This window comes from Eupeodes corollae, chromosome 1 (genome assembly GCF_945859685.1).
Source record: "Eupeodes corollae chromosome 1, idEupCoro1.1, whole genome shotgun sequence".
NCBI lineage: Eukaryota > Metazoa > Arthropoda > Insecta > Diptera > Syrphidae > Eupeodes > Eupeodes corollae.
Window position 1 is genome coordinate 194,243,121 of NC_079147.1, and position 15,675 is coordinate 194,258,795.

At 35.8% G+C, this 15,675-nt stretch overlaps 2 protein-coding genes across 5 annotated transcripts in view; one reads left to right on the forward strand and one right to left on the reverse strand.

Annotated features, from left to right (window-relative positions):
* Positions 1-15,675, forward strand: part of LOC129941717 (trissin receptor) — a 343,356-nt gene that overhangs the window by 46,499 nt on the left and 281,182 nt on the right. The gene's annotated exons all lie outside the window — the stretch shown is intronic.
* LOC129947870 (uncharacterized) lies at positions 1,742-3,085 on the reverse strand. Its single transcript, XM_056058612.1, has one exon. It carries the CDS (start codon positions 3,083-3,085, stop codon positions 1,742-1,744), a length of 1,344 nt encoding a protein of 447 aa, XP_055914587.1.

Genomic DNA, 15,675 nt, shown 5'->3' on the forward strand with positions numbered 1-15,675 from the left:
ACAGGGAAGAAGGGATATGGGACGGTAACCTGATAAGGTGGAGTGGTCTTTGTTTGGTTTTGGTATAGGTATAATGGTTGCAACTTTCCATGATTGAGGGATAGTACCATTGTTAAAGATGTTATTGTACAAAGACAGAAGCTTAGATCTGAGACAAGAGGGCGATTTTTTAAGCATTTCATAAGAAATCCTGTCGAAGCCAGGAGTTTTGCCTTTTGCAGAGAACAAACAGCTTTCGAGTTCAACAATAGTAATAGGAGTTTCGATTAAACTAGCTGAAGGTGAAATGGTGTAAGGAGGAGCACTTGTTGTTAAATATTCGTGTTTCTGTTGTAAATAAGATGGGTGAAAATAAGAATCTGATTGGGAATTTTCCCAAGACTCGGCAAAATAGGAGTTTATTTCTATTGGGTTTGTTAGATTCGAAGATTCGGTTTTGACAACTTTAATAGTGTGAGGAGTATAGTTTCCAGTGAGACATCTAATATCACACCACATTTTTTTAGGGGAAGAGTTTTGGTTGATTTCAGAGGTGAATTTATTGAAACATCTTGTCTTTTCTATTTTTGCAGCTCTTCGGAATTCGGCGTTTGCTTTGCGGTAAGTTATGAGGTTTGATTCAGAAGGAGATTTTCTAAAAGCCTTGAATGCTGTTTGCTTTCTTTGTCGCAGGCTGTTGAGATTTGGATTCCACCAGGGGACTGTTTTATTATGTAGTTGTGGTGTGGTTTGGGGAATGCTGAGGTTAGCTGCGTAGCGGATTGACTTGGTGATAGAAGCAGCTTCTCTGTTTACCTCATTAAAAGATAATCTAAGTGAATTTTGCCTTGTGATCTCGGATTGGAACCGATCCCATTTTGCTAGCTCTGTCAAGAATTTAGGTTGGGGTTTTGGAAGTTTGGGATTAGTCTCCATTGATAGAGTTGTAAGAATAGGGAAATGGTCGCTGCCGTACAAGTCATCGGAGACCTTCCAGACTAATTTTGGTATGAGATGTGGGGACGATAGGGTTAGGTCAACGTGAGTAAAAGAACCATGTGTAGAAAGGTGAGTTGGACGACCATCATTAAGGATAGTGAGATTTTTGTTAGCTATAAAGTTTTCAACTAACTTACCACGGCTATTTAGTGTTGAGGATCCCCAAGAAGGGCTCCAAGAATTGAAATCACCGGTTAGGATGATTGGTGTTGAGATGTTGGTTATAATGTTTTCAAGTTCACTGGAATCAAATTTTTGGTCAGGTGGAATATAAAGTGAAACGATTGTTAATTTATATTTCAATTCAATTTCAACAGCGACTGCAGAGATGGGTGAATTAATGTCTATGAATCTGTGAGGGATTGATTTATGAACAAAGAGGCAAACACCCTGCTTGGAAGTTGTATTGGTGGGTAGATTGTGAAAAAAGGCTGAATATTTGTTTGGGGGGAATGTTTGTTGGTTATATTTTAAATGAGTTTCTTGAAGAGATATTATACACGGGTTTAATTCATTAATAAGCAATTGAAGCGAATGCTGGTTATTGAAATAACCATTTAAGTTCCATTGTAGTATTTTTAGGTCATTATAGCCGGTGGAGTCGCTCTTATTATCCGTACCACTAAGTGTACAGATAGAAGAACGAGCACCACCTGGTGTTTTAGAGTTCCCGCGCCTCCTCCGGTGATGAGGGTCCCCAACGTTGTGGTGGGGGCTCCCATCACCGACGGGGGCGCGGGTTGAGAGTGGAACATTGATTTTATTAATATGTGTCATGATCATTGTCAATGTTCATGTGGAATTGCGTTTGGGCTGAAGAGGTAATTGTTTGAAGAGAGTCATTTTGGTTTGATCTAGTTGAAGTAGGTAAAGTAGTTGGTGTTTGAGTGTTTACAGGAGAATGAGAGGTATTGTCGTTAGGATTATTTTGAGTGAATACTATTGAGTCAGATTTTTCGTTATCAAGGTTAGGGATCTTTTCATTGTTAGTTTTGTTATGTTCTGTGTTAGCTGTTGTTTGATTTTGTTGTGAGTCGTTTTTTTGTAATTCAGTTACGTTTGCTTTAAGAGAAATGTGCTGAGTTTTATTATCGTTGATTGTTTGAACAGAAGAGGTAGATGGCTTGGGAGCTTTAACTGTGTCGGGAGGGGGATTTTTTAGTTTTTCAGAAAAAAGACTCGTAGAGATGGTTGAATGAGTCTGGTACCTTTCTCTTTGCATTCGTCTAGCTTCAGCTAGTGTACATTTGTTTTTTGTTTTTAATTCAAGTACTTCTTTGCTTTGGATGTACCTTAGGCAGTTCTTAGACGAGGCAGGATGGGGGCCAGAGCAATTGGCACATTCAGTGCGAGTACAGTTTATACCTTCATGGAGGGGGAAATTGCATGTTACACATGAAGCAGGGCTCTTGCACCATTTAGTTGTGTGCCCAAGCCGTTGGCATTGGCGACACCGCATTGGATTTGGGATATATTCGGATAATTTTGTTTTGTACCAACCGATTTCAATGGATTCTGGGATTTTAAACAAGTCAAAGGAGAATATCATAAGGCCTGTAGGTTTAGTTTCTTCCTTGCCTTTATCATTTGTCATAGTTTTATTAAATTTGTACACGTCAGTGACGTATTGGCTTTTAAGTTCCGAAATGATTTCAGATTCGGAGACATTAATCAGGCAGGGAGCGTATGCTATGCCTTTAGATAGGTTGAGGTTAGAATGCAGTTTAATATTAACGGGACAAACGCTATCTAGAACTTTCGAATTAATAAATTTATCAGCTATGTTTTGGTCTCTTGTTAGGATAAGGTTGGAACCGTCTCTTAGTTGGGATATTTTTTCGTAATGCGTGCTGATGGAGTCGATAAGTTTTTTAAGGATAAACACACTGATTTTGGTTAGGGGCTTGGAATCATCTTTGGGAGTTATGTGTACAAAGCGGGGATTTTTAAAAATTGATTTCGTTGGTAAGGAGGGGAATTCACTAAACAAGCTGTTCGATGGCTTATTTCTTTTTGGAGGAGGAGGCGGCGGGTCAGGAGGATCGGAAAGCGTAAGTTCATCGAGGAGACCGAACCGGTTACCCGGACGGAATGGCTTCGGAGCCATCCTTAGAGGAGGTTTAATACTTTAGGAAATTTGTATTGTGGTTATCTATATGTGTAAAAAGTTTATGAATGGGAATGAAAAGGAAAGGATGTTAGTAACGAAAGCGCAAAAGTAAAAGAATCACGAGAGCTCGCTATTTACTCTGAAGAAAACAGGTCTGTACGGTTGGAAGGCAAATAAATATTACAAAATGCTCTGTTAGAAAAAAAGGGAAATTGGTCGAAGAAATATTGAGACAATAAACAAAACAAATCTTCAGCGGAGTTTTGGAAAGCAGTTATTTTTGTAAGCGGAATAAAACATGACCTACACAGTTATCAATATAGAAGAGTTAAAAATGCATTTCATGAATCTTCTCAACACAGCACAAATATCACCATCGCTTCCGTATGCGCCACCCTACATATTTGAGGAATTCTTAGATGCCCTTATCACGCTCTCTGAGGTAGAATTGGTTATAGAGAAATCTTAGAATGGGAAACTTCCGGGAGAGGATAGAATAACCTTTGAATATTTTAAAAATCTAATACCCGAATTTTTAAACTTTCTAACCGTGGAGTACAACAGAATTTTTGAGACAGGTGATGTTCCGGAAAATTTTCGAAGAGCAATCATTTTCTCACTGCACAAGAAAGGATACCCTGAAGATCCGAGGCATTTCATTTCTCAATGCAGTGGCAAAGTTATTTGGAGCAACACTATTCAACCGGTTAAGCGAGTGGGTCAAAAAAAGCAGATTTTGCATGAATTTCAAGCGGGTTTCAGGAAAAACTATTCAACGATAGACCTAATTTTCTCTTTGGTAAATATTGGCGACATCTATAAAAAGAGGGGGATAAAGCTGTATGTCTTTTTTGTAGATTTCCGTGCAGCTTTCGACTCAATTCCCAAAGGAGCACATTTCTACCAACTCTACGGATACGGAATCTCTACAAAAATGATATCTGTCATCAGAGCAATCTACAAAGAAAATGTTGCAAGGGTATGGGATGGTCAATTCCTCTCAGACGAGTTTGAAACGTCAATGGGCGTTATAAAAGGTTGCGTTCTTAGTACTCTATTTTTCATTTTGTACATAAACGATACTATCGCTAGTGTAAAAGGGGGAGTTGTTATGAGTAATGTTTGCAGATGATTTAGTCTTTCTTTCGGAGACTATAAACGGTATGCAGCTAATGATACACTGACTCGAACGCTACTGCAAAACCTGGAATTTATCGGTTAATCTTGCCTACAGCTGCATTATCAATTCTCTTCTACGGACCCCAATTTCGGGGATATATTTCCTTTGAGGCTGTGTAAAAATGTTTTCGTTTTTTTATACGAAATACTTTCAAGCTGACTGGTAGATTACCAAATTATATGTTATACTTAGAAACAGGTATAGCACCGCTATTTTTGGATACGCTAAAAATACATTTTGATTATGTGACAAGAGTAATTGCGATGGGAGAAGAAAGGATTCCAAGACTGGTTCTCATGCAGCTGATACATTTTGGAAGAACTTGCGTTACTGAGTAGACAAAAATGGCCAACAGCAGATTTTACAGTATCATCAACCACCGATAATAATGAAGCCACGAAGTTAAAATTCAAAGATTTGCTAAGGAAAGTTAGAAATATGATTTATGATAAGTTCACTACGGAAGCAGAGTCTACGCAATACAGAACCTACCACAGCAAGCTGAATCATTTTTTAAATACAAACACGTATTTCTTGGCACAAAATACAACAGAACAAATCAGTATGCTATTTAAAATAATAGGTGAACGTTTGAATTATATTCCGCATCGACCAGAACTACCATTATTGTGCGATCTATGCTTTGTGGGAATCTGTCCCATACTCAAGGAATTTCGAAGTGGAGCTTCTTCTCTAGACGAAGATATCAAAATTCTGAATGGAGAGTGGTTGGGACCCTCTAAATGGGTACATTACGAAAGCTTTTCGTTACAGAAACCAAATAATCGAAGGAAATTTTTAAAAAATAATGATAGATGTATTTATTCAATATTTTAATGTTTGAAGCTTTTTATTTTTGAAAATGTACAAATTAAATTAAAATGTCACTCTGGTAGACGGTCTTCGATCAAACCATAAAAGACGTGGTTATATAAAAACACTGAAAAGTAAATTTGTATTTAATTATGAAGCCAATAAAAAGAAAAAAAAACTAACTATTCAACAACAAATTGATTCTTAAAATTCACTAAGAAACTGTGAACCATTGATTTCTCATAAAAATAACTTCATTTTATTAAAAATCAAAATGGCACCCCTTTCGGGAACACAAGGTTTACGACGCATCCAATAAATTATAACATTCATTAAATTTTGAAGAGGCAATACTTTTAACTTTTGACACAACTTTTGACACAACTTTTGACACAACTTTTGTCACTTTTTTCAATTTTTATTTTTATTTATTGAAGTTTTCCGAAAATATATTGTCAACTTAAAGTTACTCGTCCCAAAAGTCATAAATTTTGGTAAAGCTCTATAAAAACCCAAATATTCATGACACACATGAAAATATCAAAGCTTATCTTATCGAATCACTGAACATAACCTTTTATGATAGATAGAGTATCTGTAGAACAAGTCATATAATCTTGTTTCTGAAAATATTTGTAACATTAATTTTCAAAAAGAAAAGAAAAATATTTCCCTCTACAAATATTTCAACAACCATTTTGTTGTTATGGCCTTCCCAAGGACACTCACATACTCTTAGGCTTATTCATATAAAATTTGTGTGTTCTTGAAAAACGGAACGTAGTCTATCCTGGATGTGTCGTCAAGCTTCTATAATGTACTTTGTATCTAAAAACCACTTAACTTTACGATGGCAAATGGTGTTAAGATGGTTGTTCGTCATTGAACCTTTTCATAAATCAATTTGCGAAATCTTGGATGAATTTTTACCAAAGAACATAAAACCGACAAGAGAAACAAAAAAGAAAAATATTTAAGAAGAAAAAAAAATCAAAATAAATTCTCAGGACCATGATAATCGAATCAAGGATTTTTTGTTTTTGGTTCTTCTCTTCACTTTTTGTTTGTGTTGGTTGTGCGTAATGTTCTCGAGGACCATCGCACCTATATTTACGAGTATATATTTTTCATTGGCTTCTGGTATTGATAAAGAAAATTCTTCTTTTCTTGTCGATTTAATTTTATTGAATCCTTAATGACATATTGATTGATGAGGTGAACTCCTCCTGCTGTATAGTATTAATATGATAGGACAGAGAAGGTGTCGGGCGGTTGATGGCGGCGCGCACCAAAATTGACAGTGAACTGTGAAGATGATAATTGACTATATATTCGAACTTTACCCACCAGACCTATGGCTTTAGTCCTTACCTTCAAAGGCTAAAGATGAAGCTGAAACTTAAGTCCTTCGTGGCAGTTGAGTGAAGATTTAAAGGTTTTCGGATGGAAAGCATAGATTGTAATCATCAATTCAATAAGGAAGGATTTTTAAGGGTAATTCAGTTTTTTTTTCTTTTAAATTAAAAATGAGTAGGTGAGGGTGATGTTGAGGATGAGCAGTCTTTTGCATATTTTGAATAAGGAAGAGAGTTTTAAGATAAATTGAATTTCAATGAAACATCATTTCCCTTCATTGTTGAAGGTTTATACCAATTATAGTGCTAGGAGGAAAAAACGGGTTCGGGCATTCCTGGTTTTTTTATTATCTTTTGCAAAAAACCGATTTTTATTAACATTAACATCAATCGCTGTGAATATAAAAAATAATCTTTGATTCAGATTGGGAAACATAAACAGTTTCAATTTAACATATCGTAACCAATACACTAAATTCCTATTTTTCCTTAATAAAGCGATTCTTTGGTCCTTCGAGAAAGGACTTTACCACATAATTGCTTTCTTAGCCCAAAGGAACAGCGGTTAGCAAGAGTTATTCTTCTTTTGATATCAGCGCTGATGTTGTTTTCTGCGTTTACAGCGGAGCCTAGGTTGACGAAGTCTTTGACTACCTCAAAGTAACGTCTGTTGATGGTGACGTTTTGACCAAGACGTAGGTGGTGTAGGTCCTTTCTTGACTACAGCATGTACTTTGTTTTGCCCTCATTAACCGTTAAACCCATTTTTGCCGCCTCTGCCTCAATACTCACAAAAGCCCCATTGACATCACGCTGAGTTCTTCCGATTATGTGAATGTCATCAGCATATGCCAGTAATTGAACAGACTTTTGAAAGAAAGTGCCTCTAGTGTTGACGTGTGAGCTCTGCACTATTATTTGAAGAACGATTTTAAAAAAAATCGCATTACAGCGCATGACCTTGTCTTAAACCTTTTTTAACATCGAAAGGTTCTGTTTTTGTTTCCAACCTTTATGGAGCAGCGTGCATTCTCCATCATCATCGGCACAAACGGATAAGTTTGACAGGGACTCCAAAACTAAAGAGATGGTGGGTATCGATTTGAAGTTTATGGGGTTTTCCAAGATCTGAAGTAGTGTGAATATTTGGTCGATAGTGGACTTTCCTGGCTTGAATCCACACTGATAAGGACCTATCATTATGTTGACGATGAGTTTTAGACTTTCACATATTACGGCAGAAAAGATTTTATAGGCGATGTTAAGTAGACTGATTCCTCTATAGTTGGTGCAGTTCAGTGGATAGAGCAAAAAATACTAAGGTTCCATTCATCGGGCATGCTTTCTTCCGACCATATCTTACAGATAAGTTGGTGCATGCTCCTAGCCTCTTCTGCTCATAGAGCTCATGAGCATCTCTCATCCTTTTATGCAGCGCCGCTTTGTGTGCCTGTTGTTTAGCTGCATTGGCCTGCCGACATTCCTCATCAAACCAAAGGTTCCTTGTAGGTGGGTGCTTGAAACCCAGCACATCAGAGGCGACTTGTCTGATTGCATCTTGGCTAGTTGCCACTGGTTTTTGACACATTGTGTTGGCGGCAGAGAACTTCGAGAGAAGTTACTTGTAACTCGGTCGGAAAGAATTTGGCGATCCCTTGCGATTGTAGCCGTTCGACGTTGTATCTTCTTACAGCATCTTCCTGTTTTGCCTTGGGTCTGAAAACCCAAAGTGCTACCTTGGCTACAACGAGGTACTGGTCCGAGTCAATGTTAGCTTCTCGGAAAGTTCGGACATCCTTGATGCTGGAAGCGTGTCTGGCGTCGATCGCAATATGGTCAATCTGGTTGGGGGTAGATTGATCTGGAGAAGTCCAAGTTCCTTTGTGGATGTTGAGGTGTGGAAAGCACGTACTGGCTACCATGACGTTTCGCCCCGCAGCAAAAGCTACGAGCCTGAATCCGTTTTCGGAAGTGTTGTCATGCAGGCTGTTCTTCCCGGTTATACCACCAGGACCATTATCGACATGGACAATTTTAATACCTATCATAGCTAGGATATTGCTCATATGTTTTGTCTGAGAGCTCGAAGAATATATCGTTGGTGTTGCCATCCTTTTCTTGTGTGGGTGCATGCGCGCATATCAAGCTAATGTTTCCGAATTTAGCCTTCATGCGGATGGTCATGAGGGCTCGTTGATGCACCTAAGGTTCATGACTTGTTGAGTTAGTCTGGCTCCAATGACACAGCCGCATCCAAATAAGTGTGTTGGTTTTCGCGGTAGCAGTCACCATAGTAAATGTCGCAGTTTTTCACCTCTTTTTGCCCGGGCCAACCTATCGTATTTCCTGGATGGCGGTGACGTTTGCTTTATAGCAGTCTAGGGCCTCCGCTAATTCTTCGGCCGCAAGTGGTCGTTAAGGGACCTAACAATTCACGTGCAAGTTAAGATTCATGAATAACACGTACTTGTAATTAAACTCTAGGCCCAAAATATGAATATTGTTTCCAAACCTAAATTAGTAATAAGCTATAAAGTTCCATTCTTAGAAAACAGATTTAAATGAATCATCTTGAAACCAAATGCTCTTTGTTCAAGTCTCTTTTCCTAGAGTATAAATACTCCAAATAAATCAGATATGGAGTTCAGTTTTTAGTAACGATAGCTGATGTATTGATGTATTGTTTATAAGTGACATAAATAAAGTATTATTTTTTAAAAAACTCATTCTGGAGGTGAAGTAAATTAAGTTGCATATCCGAAGTTCGTTGTCCTTAATTCGTTTGCCTAGGTTGTCAAGAGTAAATCCGTCCGTATCCGAGGCTTGTTGGTGCTTCGCAACTATGAAAGCTTTTACGTGGCCAGGAAGTCACCCCGACGCACAACCTCCAACCTGGAGGGCCAGATTCTAAGTATACCTCCAAGGATGGGGAGCCGGATAAAACCGCTCCTTACAGGCCTGGGCTTCGAGTAAGTCGAAGAAGCCCTATAAGGTGTTCACTAAGTAGTTCAACCTTACTGGAACTGTAGACGCCAACATTGATTCCATCTCGGGAATTCCTCCGCTGCCGTCTGGATAGCAAAGCAATACAAAATAGCTTTTGCCTTCAAGGATACCTCAATTACCTTTTTTAGAAAGAATGGCACCCAACTACAAGTCTTATTCAGGACATAGAATGAAAAAAATCCACCCATTGCTTTTTTTTGGTACTTGACTATTTTAACAATTAAGCCAATGTTCAAGTTGACTTTTGACGGTTGTTAACACAACAACTTTGTTTTTCTAAACCAAATGTTCCTTTATTGAAAGGTCTATAGAAAATCTAAAACAGCTTTAAGACTCTTAAAATTTAATTAAAATCCGATTGTAAATGGACGAAACATACAACAACTTCCAAATGGTCATACAAAGTAAAAACGGAATTTTGTTTAGATTTTTTCATCATCTTAATAATAAACTTAATTAAAATCATATGCTTTATGGAGCAAGATGAAATTCCAATGACACATTTTTGTATAACAAAACACCATTTGCGTCATTTAAGATTGACGTAGGAAGAAATAACTTAATTCTGTGTATTGAAACCCAACTTCGTATAAAATAAAAGAAATATATCATCTTCACATACAGACCAAAAATTCCGAAGAGGAATGATTTATCTTTAACTTTTTTTGTAAAAAAGATTTTATCTCAATAAATTAACCCTCTTGTTTCCCTTAACTTTAACCTTCTGGACACAAACAAATCATCTAAAAATGATGAAATGATATCAAGGTTAATCAATAAATTTAAAAAGTATCGTTACAATTTTTTGAAAATACCAACAAAAAAAAAGAAAAACACACTCAACTCTTTTTGTATCTTAACGAACTGTCAATGTTGTGTTACCAAATACAAGAAAAATCAAATCAAATAAAAACAAGGAGCTGCTAAATACGACTACAAAAATGAAAACGACTTTAATCAGAAATACAGATCACACACATGGTAGCATGTGTAAATAGACGTCCTTACAAATGATACATACTCGTAGAAACACATAAATAAATAAAACAAAAAAAAAGTTAATAGTAAAAAGGAAGAGCCTATGTACACAAAGATTCCTGAATAAAATTGACCATAACATTCTACGTGTCCTTGTCCTGATGAGTCTAGTGTATCCCAGTTTATAGCTTTGCCTTTTATCCTTGCTCAATGGTTTCCTTTTTTTACTTCTTCGTTTGTGTGAAAGAAAAGTGTCTATGATGGAAATCTGAAAATACTTATATGTATAGGTTTATACATACGTAGAAATAAAAGAGAAAATTATTTAGGTGTAGTAAATGAAGACAAGAATAAAGCACGCAATGAAGAAAAAGGATACTTTTTATGTGACAGTTCGATGTGGTGAGTAGAAAAATGAAACGAAACCGATTTATACATATAATATTCAAGGACATGTGTAAGTGAACCGATTTGAGTTTTTATGGTTGATATAAATTTCGATGTACTGTTTTTTACGCCTAAAGCATATCTTTAGGACTTAAGAGTCGTATAATTGACTATTTGTCAAGATTGCCTTCAAATTGATGTAGGTGTAAATTAATCCGAAGGACTGAAAATAAATTGTTTTGACATTCAAACAAAAAAGTGCCTTTATTTATTTTATAACATCAACGAAAAATTAAGTTTCACTAAAAATCCATCTGATTAAAATTGAGAAATCTATAAAAGTAAATAAAACACCTGTGACATTTATTTATTTCTTATTTTTCGTTTGCTACTTACTAAGTGTCACTTTAAATTAAAAGGACATCAAGTTTTAGATGGAAAGTGTGTAGGATTTCAGAAATCTGTTTCCATCTTAACTAGTCTTTAACATCTACAAAAAATGTTTAAGAACTTTCAAATAATATTGAGCGAAATTTGTAATTTTCTCTTCTTTTGTCACTAAAAAATTATCTAAGGCATTAGTCACATTGGATTCTTTTGAGACATACCTACCACAGCATTATTCTATACCCCAGAATCCCATCCATTTTTAGCCTTCCAGAAAAATACTTTATTCCTTAACAATAGAAATAAATAAATAGTTTGAAAATCCACTATAGAGCCATCAGTCTACTTAACATTGCTTACAAAATCTTCTCTGCCTTAATATGTGAAAGTCTAAAGCACATCGTCAACAACCGGATATGTCTTTGTCAGTGTGGCTCAAGACAAGAAAAGACTATCAACTAAAAACTCAAAAATCGACATTCACTATCTTTATATCGATTTCAAGGCCGCATACGACAGCATTTCCGAGCTGTATAGAGCCTTGGTTGGCCACCCCTGCCAAATTTATCCGTTTCAGCAGGATGACCATGTAGAATTTGCGAGCGCTGCTACTTAAAAGTTAGAAACAACTTAACAGATTTGTGTGATTTCTTTAACATCGTCCTCGAAAGAATAGTGCATAGCTTCAACATTACAGGCGCTATCTTTCAAAAGTCTGGCTAATGAATTATTTGCTTTGGAGTGCTCTTGATCTTCATGGGTAGCTATTAGCTACGAGCAAAAGTGTAGTAAAGTACCTCGGTGTATGTGGTTAGATCAGTATTTTATTTATATTTCGATAGACATATAAATGCTGCTCTGACCAGGGCCAGGGGAGCCTTCGCTCTGACGAAAAGTCTGTTTTACGGCAGTCGGCTTGACCCCAGAGTGAAGGTAATTTGCTAAATGGCCCATATACTGCCGATGATCGTTTATGGTTGTCCTGTGTGGTTCAATGTTGCCACTTAACAGACCGAGAAGTTTCGAGCGTTCGAGCGGCAGTGTTAACGACGCTGTACCGGCTTATATCGAACAGCCCAATCTTCTTACGTTCATTACTTATATAACGAGGTCCTATACAACGTGGCTCGAATCAACAGAATTGATAACTTCGTGATAAAACTCGTTCGAGGTCACATTGCAAGAGCTATGTCTGCGACCAACAATTTAATTTTCGGGGCGTTCTATCCGAACGATGAGTATTTTGAAAGTGCACACTTTAGCGGCTTCATTCCACCAGAAGAATTCCTCTTTTTAGACAAATGCGGTGTGATACAGGATAGACTGGCAGTTCCGTTAATCTACCATGTCAGACTAAGAACCGTGGCTAGGCGACTCCTATACAATCGGGACGTCATGGCAAAAGGAGGAGCAGAGCTCCTTCGGTTCAGTAAGGCTGTGTTCGAACGGGACCGAACTGATAGGGTGAAGCAAGAGAACCAGTTTGGTTGCTTCAATCAGCACTTGATAGTTTGTAGTCGGGATGGGGTTTTAAGTCTTGACCGGCTTACATACTTGTTTTATAATTTAAGTTTTAAGGTTTAATTTTAAGTAAAATAGGTATAAAGCACAAAAAAAAATCTTAGGGCCGAAAGGCGTAAGATTCAGTATTATTGTTTAACTTAGAGTGTCTGTATGGGACCAGTAAGCTAGTTGTAAGTTATGGATAATTAAGCTAGTTTTATGAATTTTTGTCTAGCTTTAAGCTAGTTTTAAGGAATAAGGAATAAAAATGAATTTAAAAAAAAAGTGCGTTCGACTGTCATGCAAGAGGTCTTGGGTTCAATTCCTGCCTGTGTGTCCTAACGGGTACTTTCTTTCAAATAAACCGTTGGAATTCTGCTTAAAGCTGTAGGTCCCTTTAATCATTGACAACATAACTCCCACACAGAAAAGGTTGAAAGTTGTAAGTCACTAGGCTCTGGTTCTCTACGGACTGTTGCGCAACCTTATTTATTTAATTAATAAAATCTTTCCATTGGAAGCGTTCCATTTTCTTTGTATTCCCACCTGTCAGATTTTATTTTCAATGATCTTGATTTCAATCAGCAAGTTGGTATGAAAAAAGTTTTCAATTAGAGCTATAACCAACCTCAAATTGTTGGGTTCTATACGCAACTTAAAAACTAGCCTTAGTCTGGAAAATCTTATCCTTTTCCTAAATGCCAAATTATTTAAGTTCTTTTTTGACAACTTCAAATAAAATTTTGATTTTTTAACTTTCCATAGGAAGTTATTGTAATTTGCAGAAAGGACTCGCACAAAAATTCCGTGGAAGTTGTTTTTTCCATAGCAGTTTAAAAAAAGTTAAAAATTTTGGTTAACCTTAAATATCTTATAAACCAAAAATGCTAGTTACTTTAATAAAATTTTATATAATATATTGTAACGTAAACAATAGGATTCAAAACAAGTATATTTAAAATAATCCAATTAACGGTTTTTTTAAAAATCAATAAAACTGAAAAAAAATTGGTCACCTCAAAAAATTTACGAACAAAAAATGATTTTATTTCAAAAACAATTTTGTGCAACGAAGAATAACGTTTTTGACATCTTTGAAAATTTTGAGAAAAACAGAATTAACAGTTTTTTTTATAAAAAATAAAAACCTAAAAAAAAACATTACTGAAAATTAGTAAAAATTGAATTTTGACTCAAGTATCTTTTCAAAAACTTGAAATTATGGCTTTAAACTTTTTTTATCTTGTAGAAATATTTTTTTCAACATTCTGAAATATGTTGAGAAAAATCAAATTGATAGTTTTTTTTTACAAAAAATTAATAAAAGTTGGTAAAAATTGATTTTCGACTCAAATATGTTTTCAAAATTTTGAGATATTGGCTTTAATTTACTTTTTTCTTTCAAAAAATATTGTTATCAACATTCAGTAAAATTTTGAAAAAAATCGAATTGACAGTTTTTTTTACAAAAATTAAAAACCTAAAAAAATTAACAAAAGTTGGTAAAAATTGATTTTTGACTCAAATATCTTTTCAAAAATTGTAGATAATGGCTTTAAACTACTTTTATCTTTCAAAAAATATTGTTCTTAACTTTCAGTAAAATTTAAAAATAAAAGTCTTTGAACAAAAAATTAAAAACTCAAACAAAATTTAACAAAAGTTGGTAAAAATTGATTTTCGACTCAAATATCTTTTCAAAAATTTGAAATATTGGCTTCAAACTAATTTTATCTTATGAGAAATATTGTTTTCAACAACTTTCGATAAAATTTTAAAAGAAATCGAATTGACAGTTTTTATACAAAAAATAAAACTCTAAAAAAACAATACTAATACTTTTTAAAAATTTACTTTCGACTCAAATATCTTTTTAAAAATTAAAAATATTGGCTTCAAACTTATTTTATTTCGCAGAAAATATTGTTTTCGATATTCAGTAATATTTATATAAAAATCCAACAGTCCGTTTTCTCATAAAAAATAAAATCGTCAGAAAATAGTACGCAAATTTGGTAAAAATTGATACGAGTACTAGTACATATAGTCAAACTTTTAAGCAAGACAAATCGACAGACGGGATGGGAAGTTATCAGTGTAGGTCGCATCCCAGCCTCGACGAAACATTACGACACTAAAGTCATACGGGTGCAAATTTGGCCAAAAGGGCCAAGCCCTTCAAGCGAAGCGACTGACGCCGCACTTCTTACCCGTTGGTAGCCCTATAGTAGGACATAATTACCATGAACACTAGATGGCGCTAAAACGCTTGTGCTAAGAGTGCGGGAACTTTGAATTTTTTAGCCTGCCCGATTTGCACCCGTGTGACCACAGAAGGTTAATGATAAAATCGTAATATCAGTAGCGTGACTGTCATGCAAGAGGTCTTAGCCGTTCGGATCCATCTTAAAGCTGTAGGTCCCTTTCATTTTGACAACATAACTCCCACACAGAAATGTTTGAAAGTTGTTAGTTACTAGGCTCTGGTTCTCTACGGACTGTTTGCGCAACCTAATTTATTTATTTTTTAATGATAAGATCGTTTAAATGAATAAAATCTTTCCATTGGAAGCGTTTTTTTTTTTGTTTTCCTACCTGTCAGATTTATTTTTCAATCTTGATTTCAATCAGCAAATTTGTCTCCAATGACAAAAGTAGAGAATTACTTCTTACAAGTCGAACCATTTTGGGATTTCACAATCCAGGGTTCTTGGATGAGAACGACATCTTCTGTAGTATTTGCAGCATTTTGGCTACAAATAGGCAGATTAACCTCCACCACTGTTAAATGCAGCTCATCAAGATCAGACGAAGAGTTACCTAATAGTTCATCTTCTTCCTTACTGGGAATGGCTAGGATAAACTTTTGACGTTTTTAGGAGAAGACTGTGCTGCGACAGGATGGGAGGGTGATGATAGCTACTGGGACTACCTACGTCTTGCGACATAGCTTCGGAAGAAGACTGTACTGCGGCAGA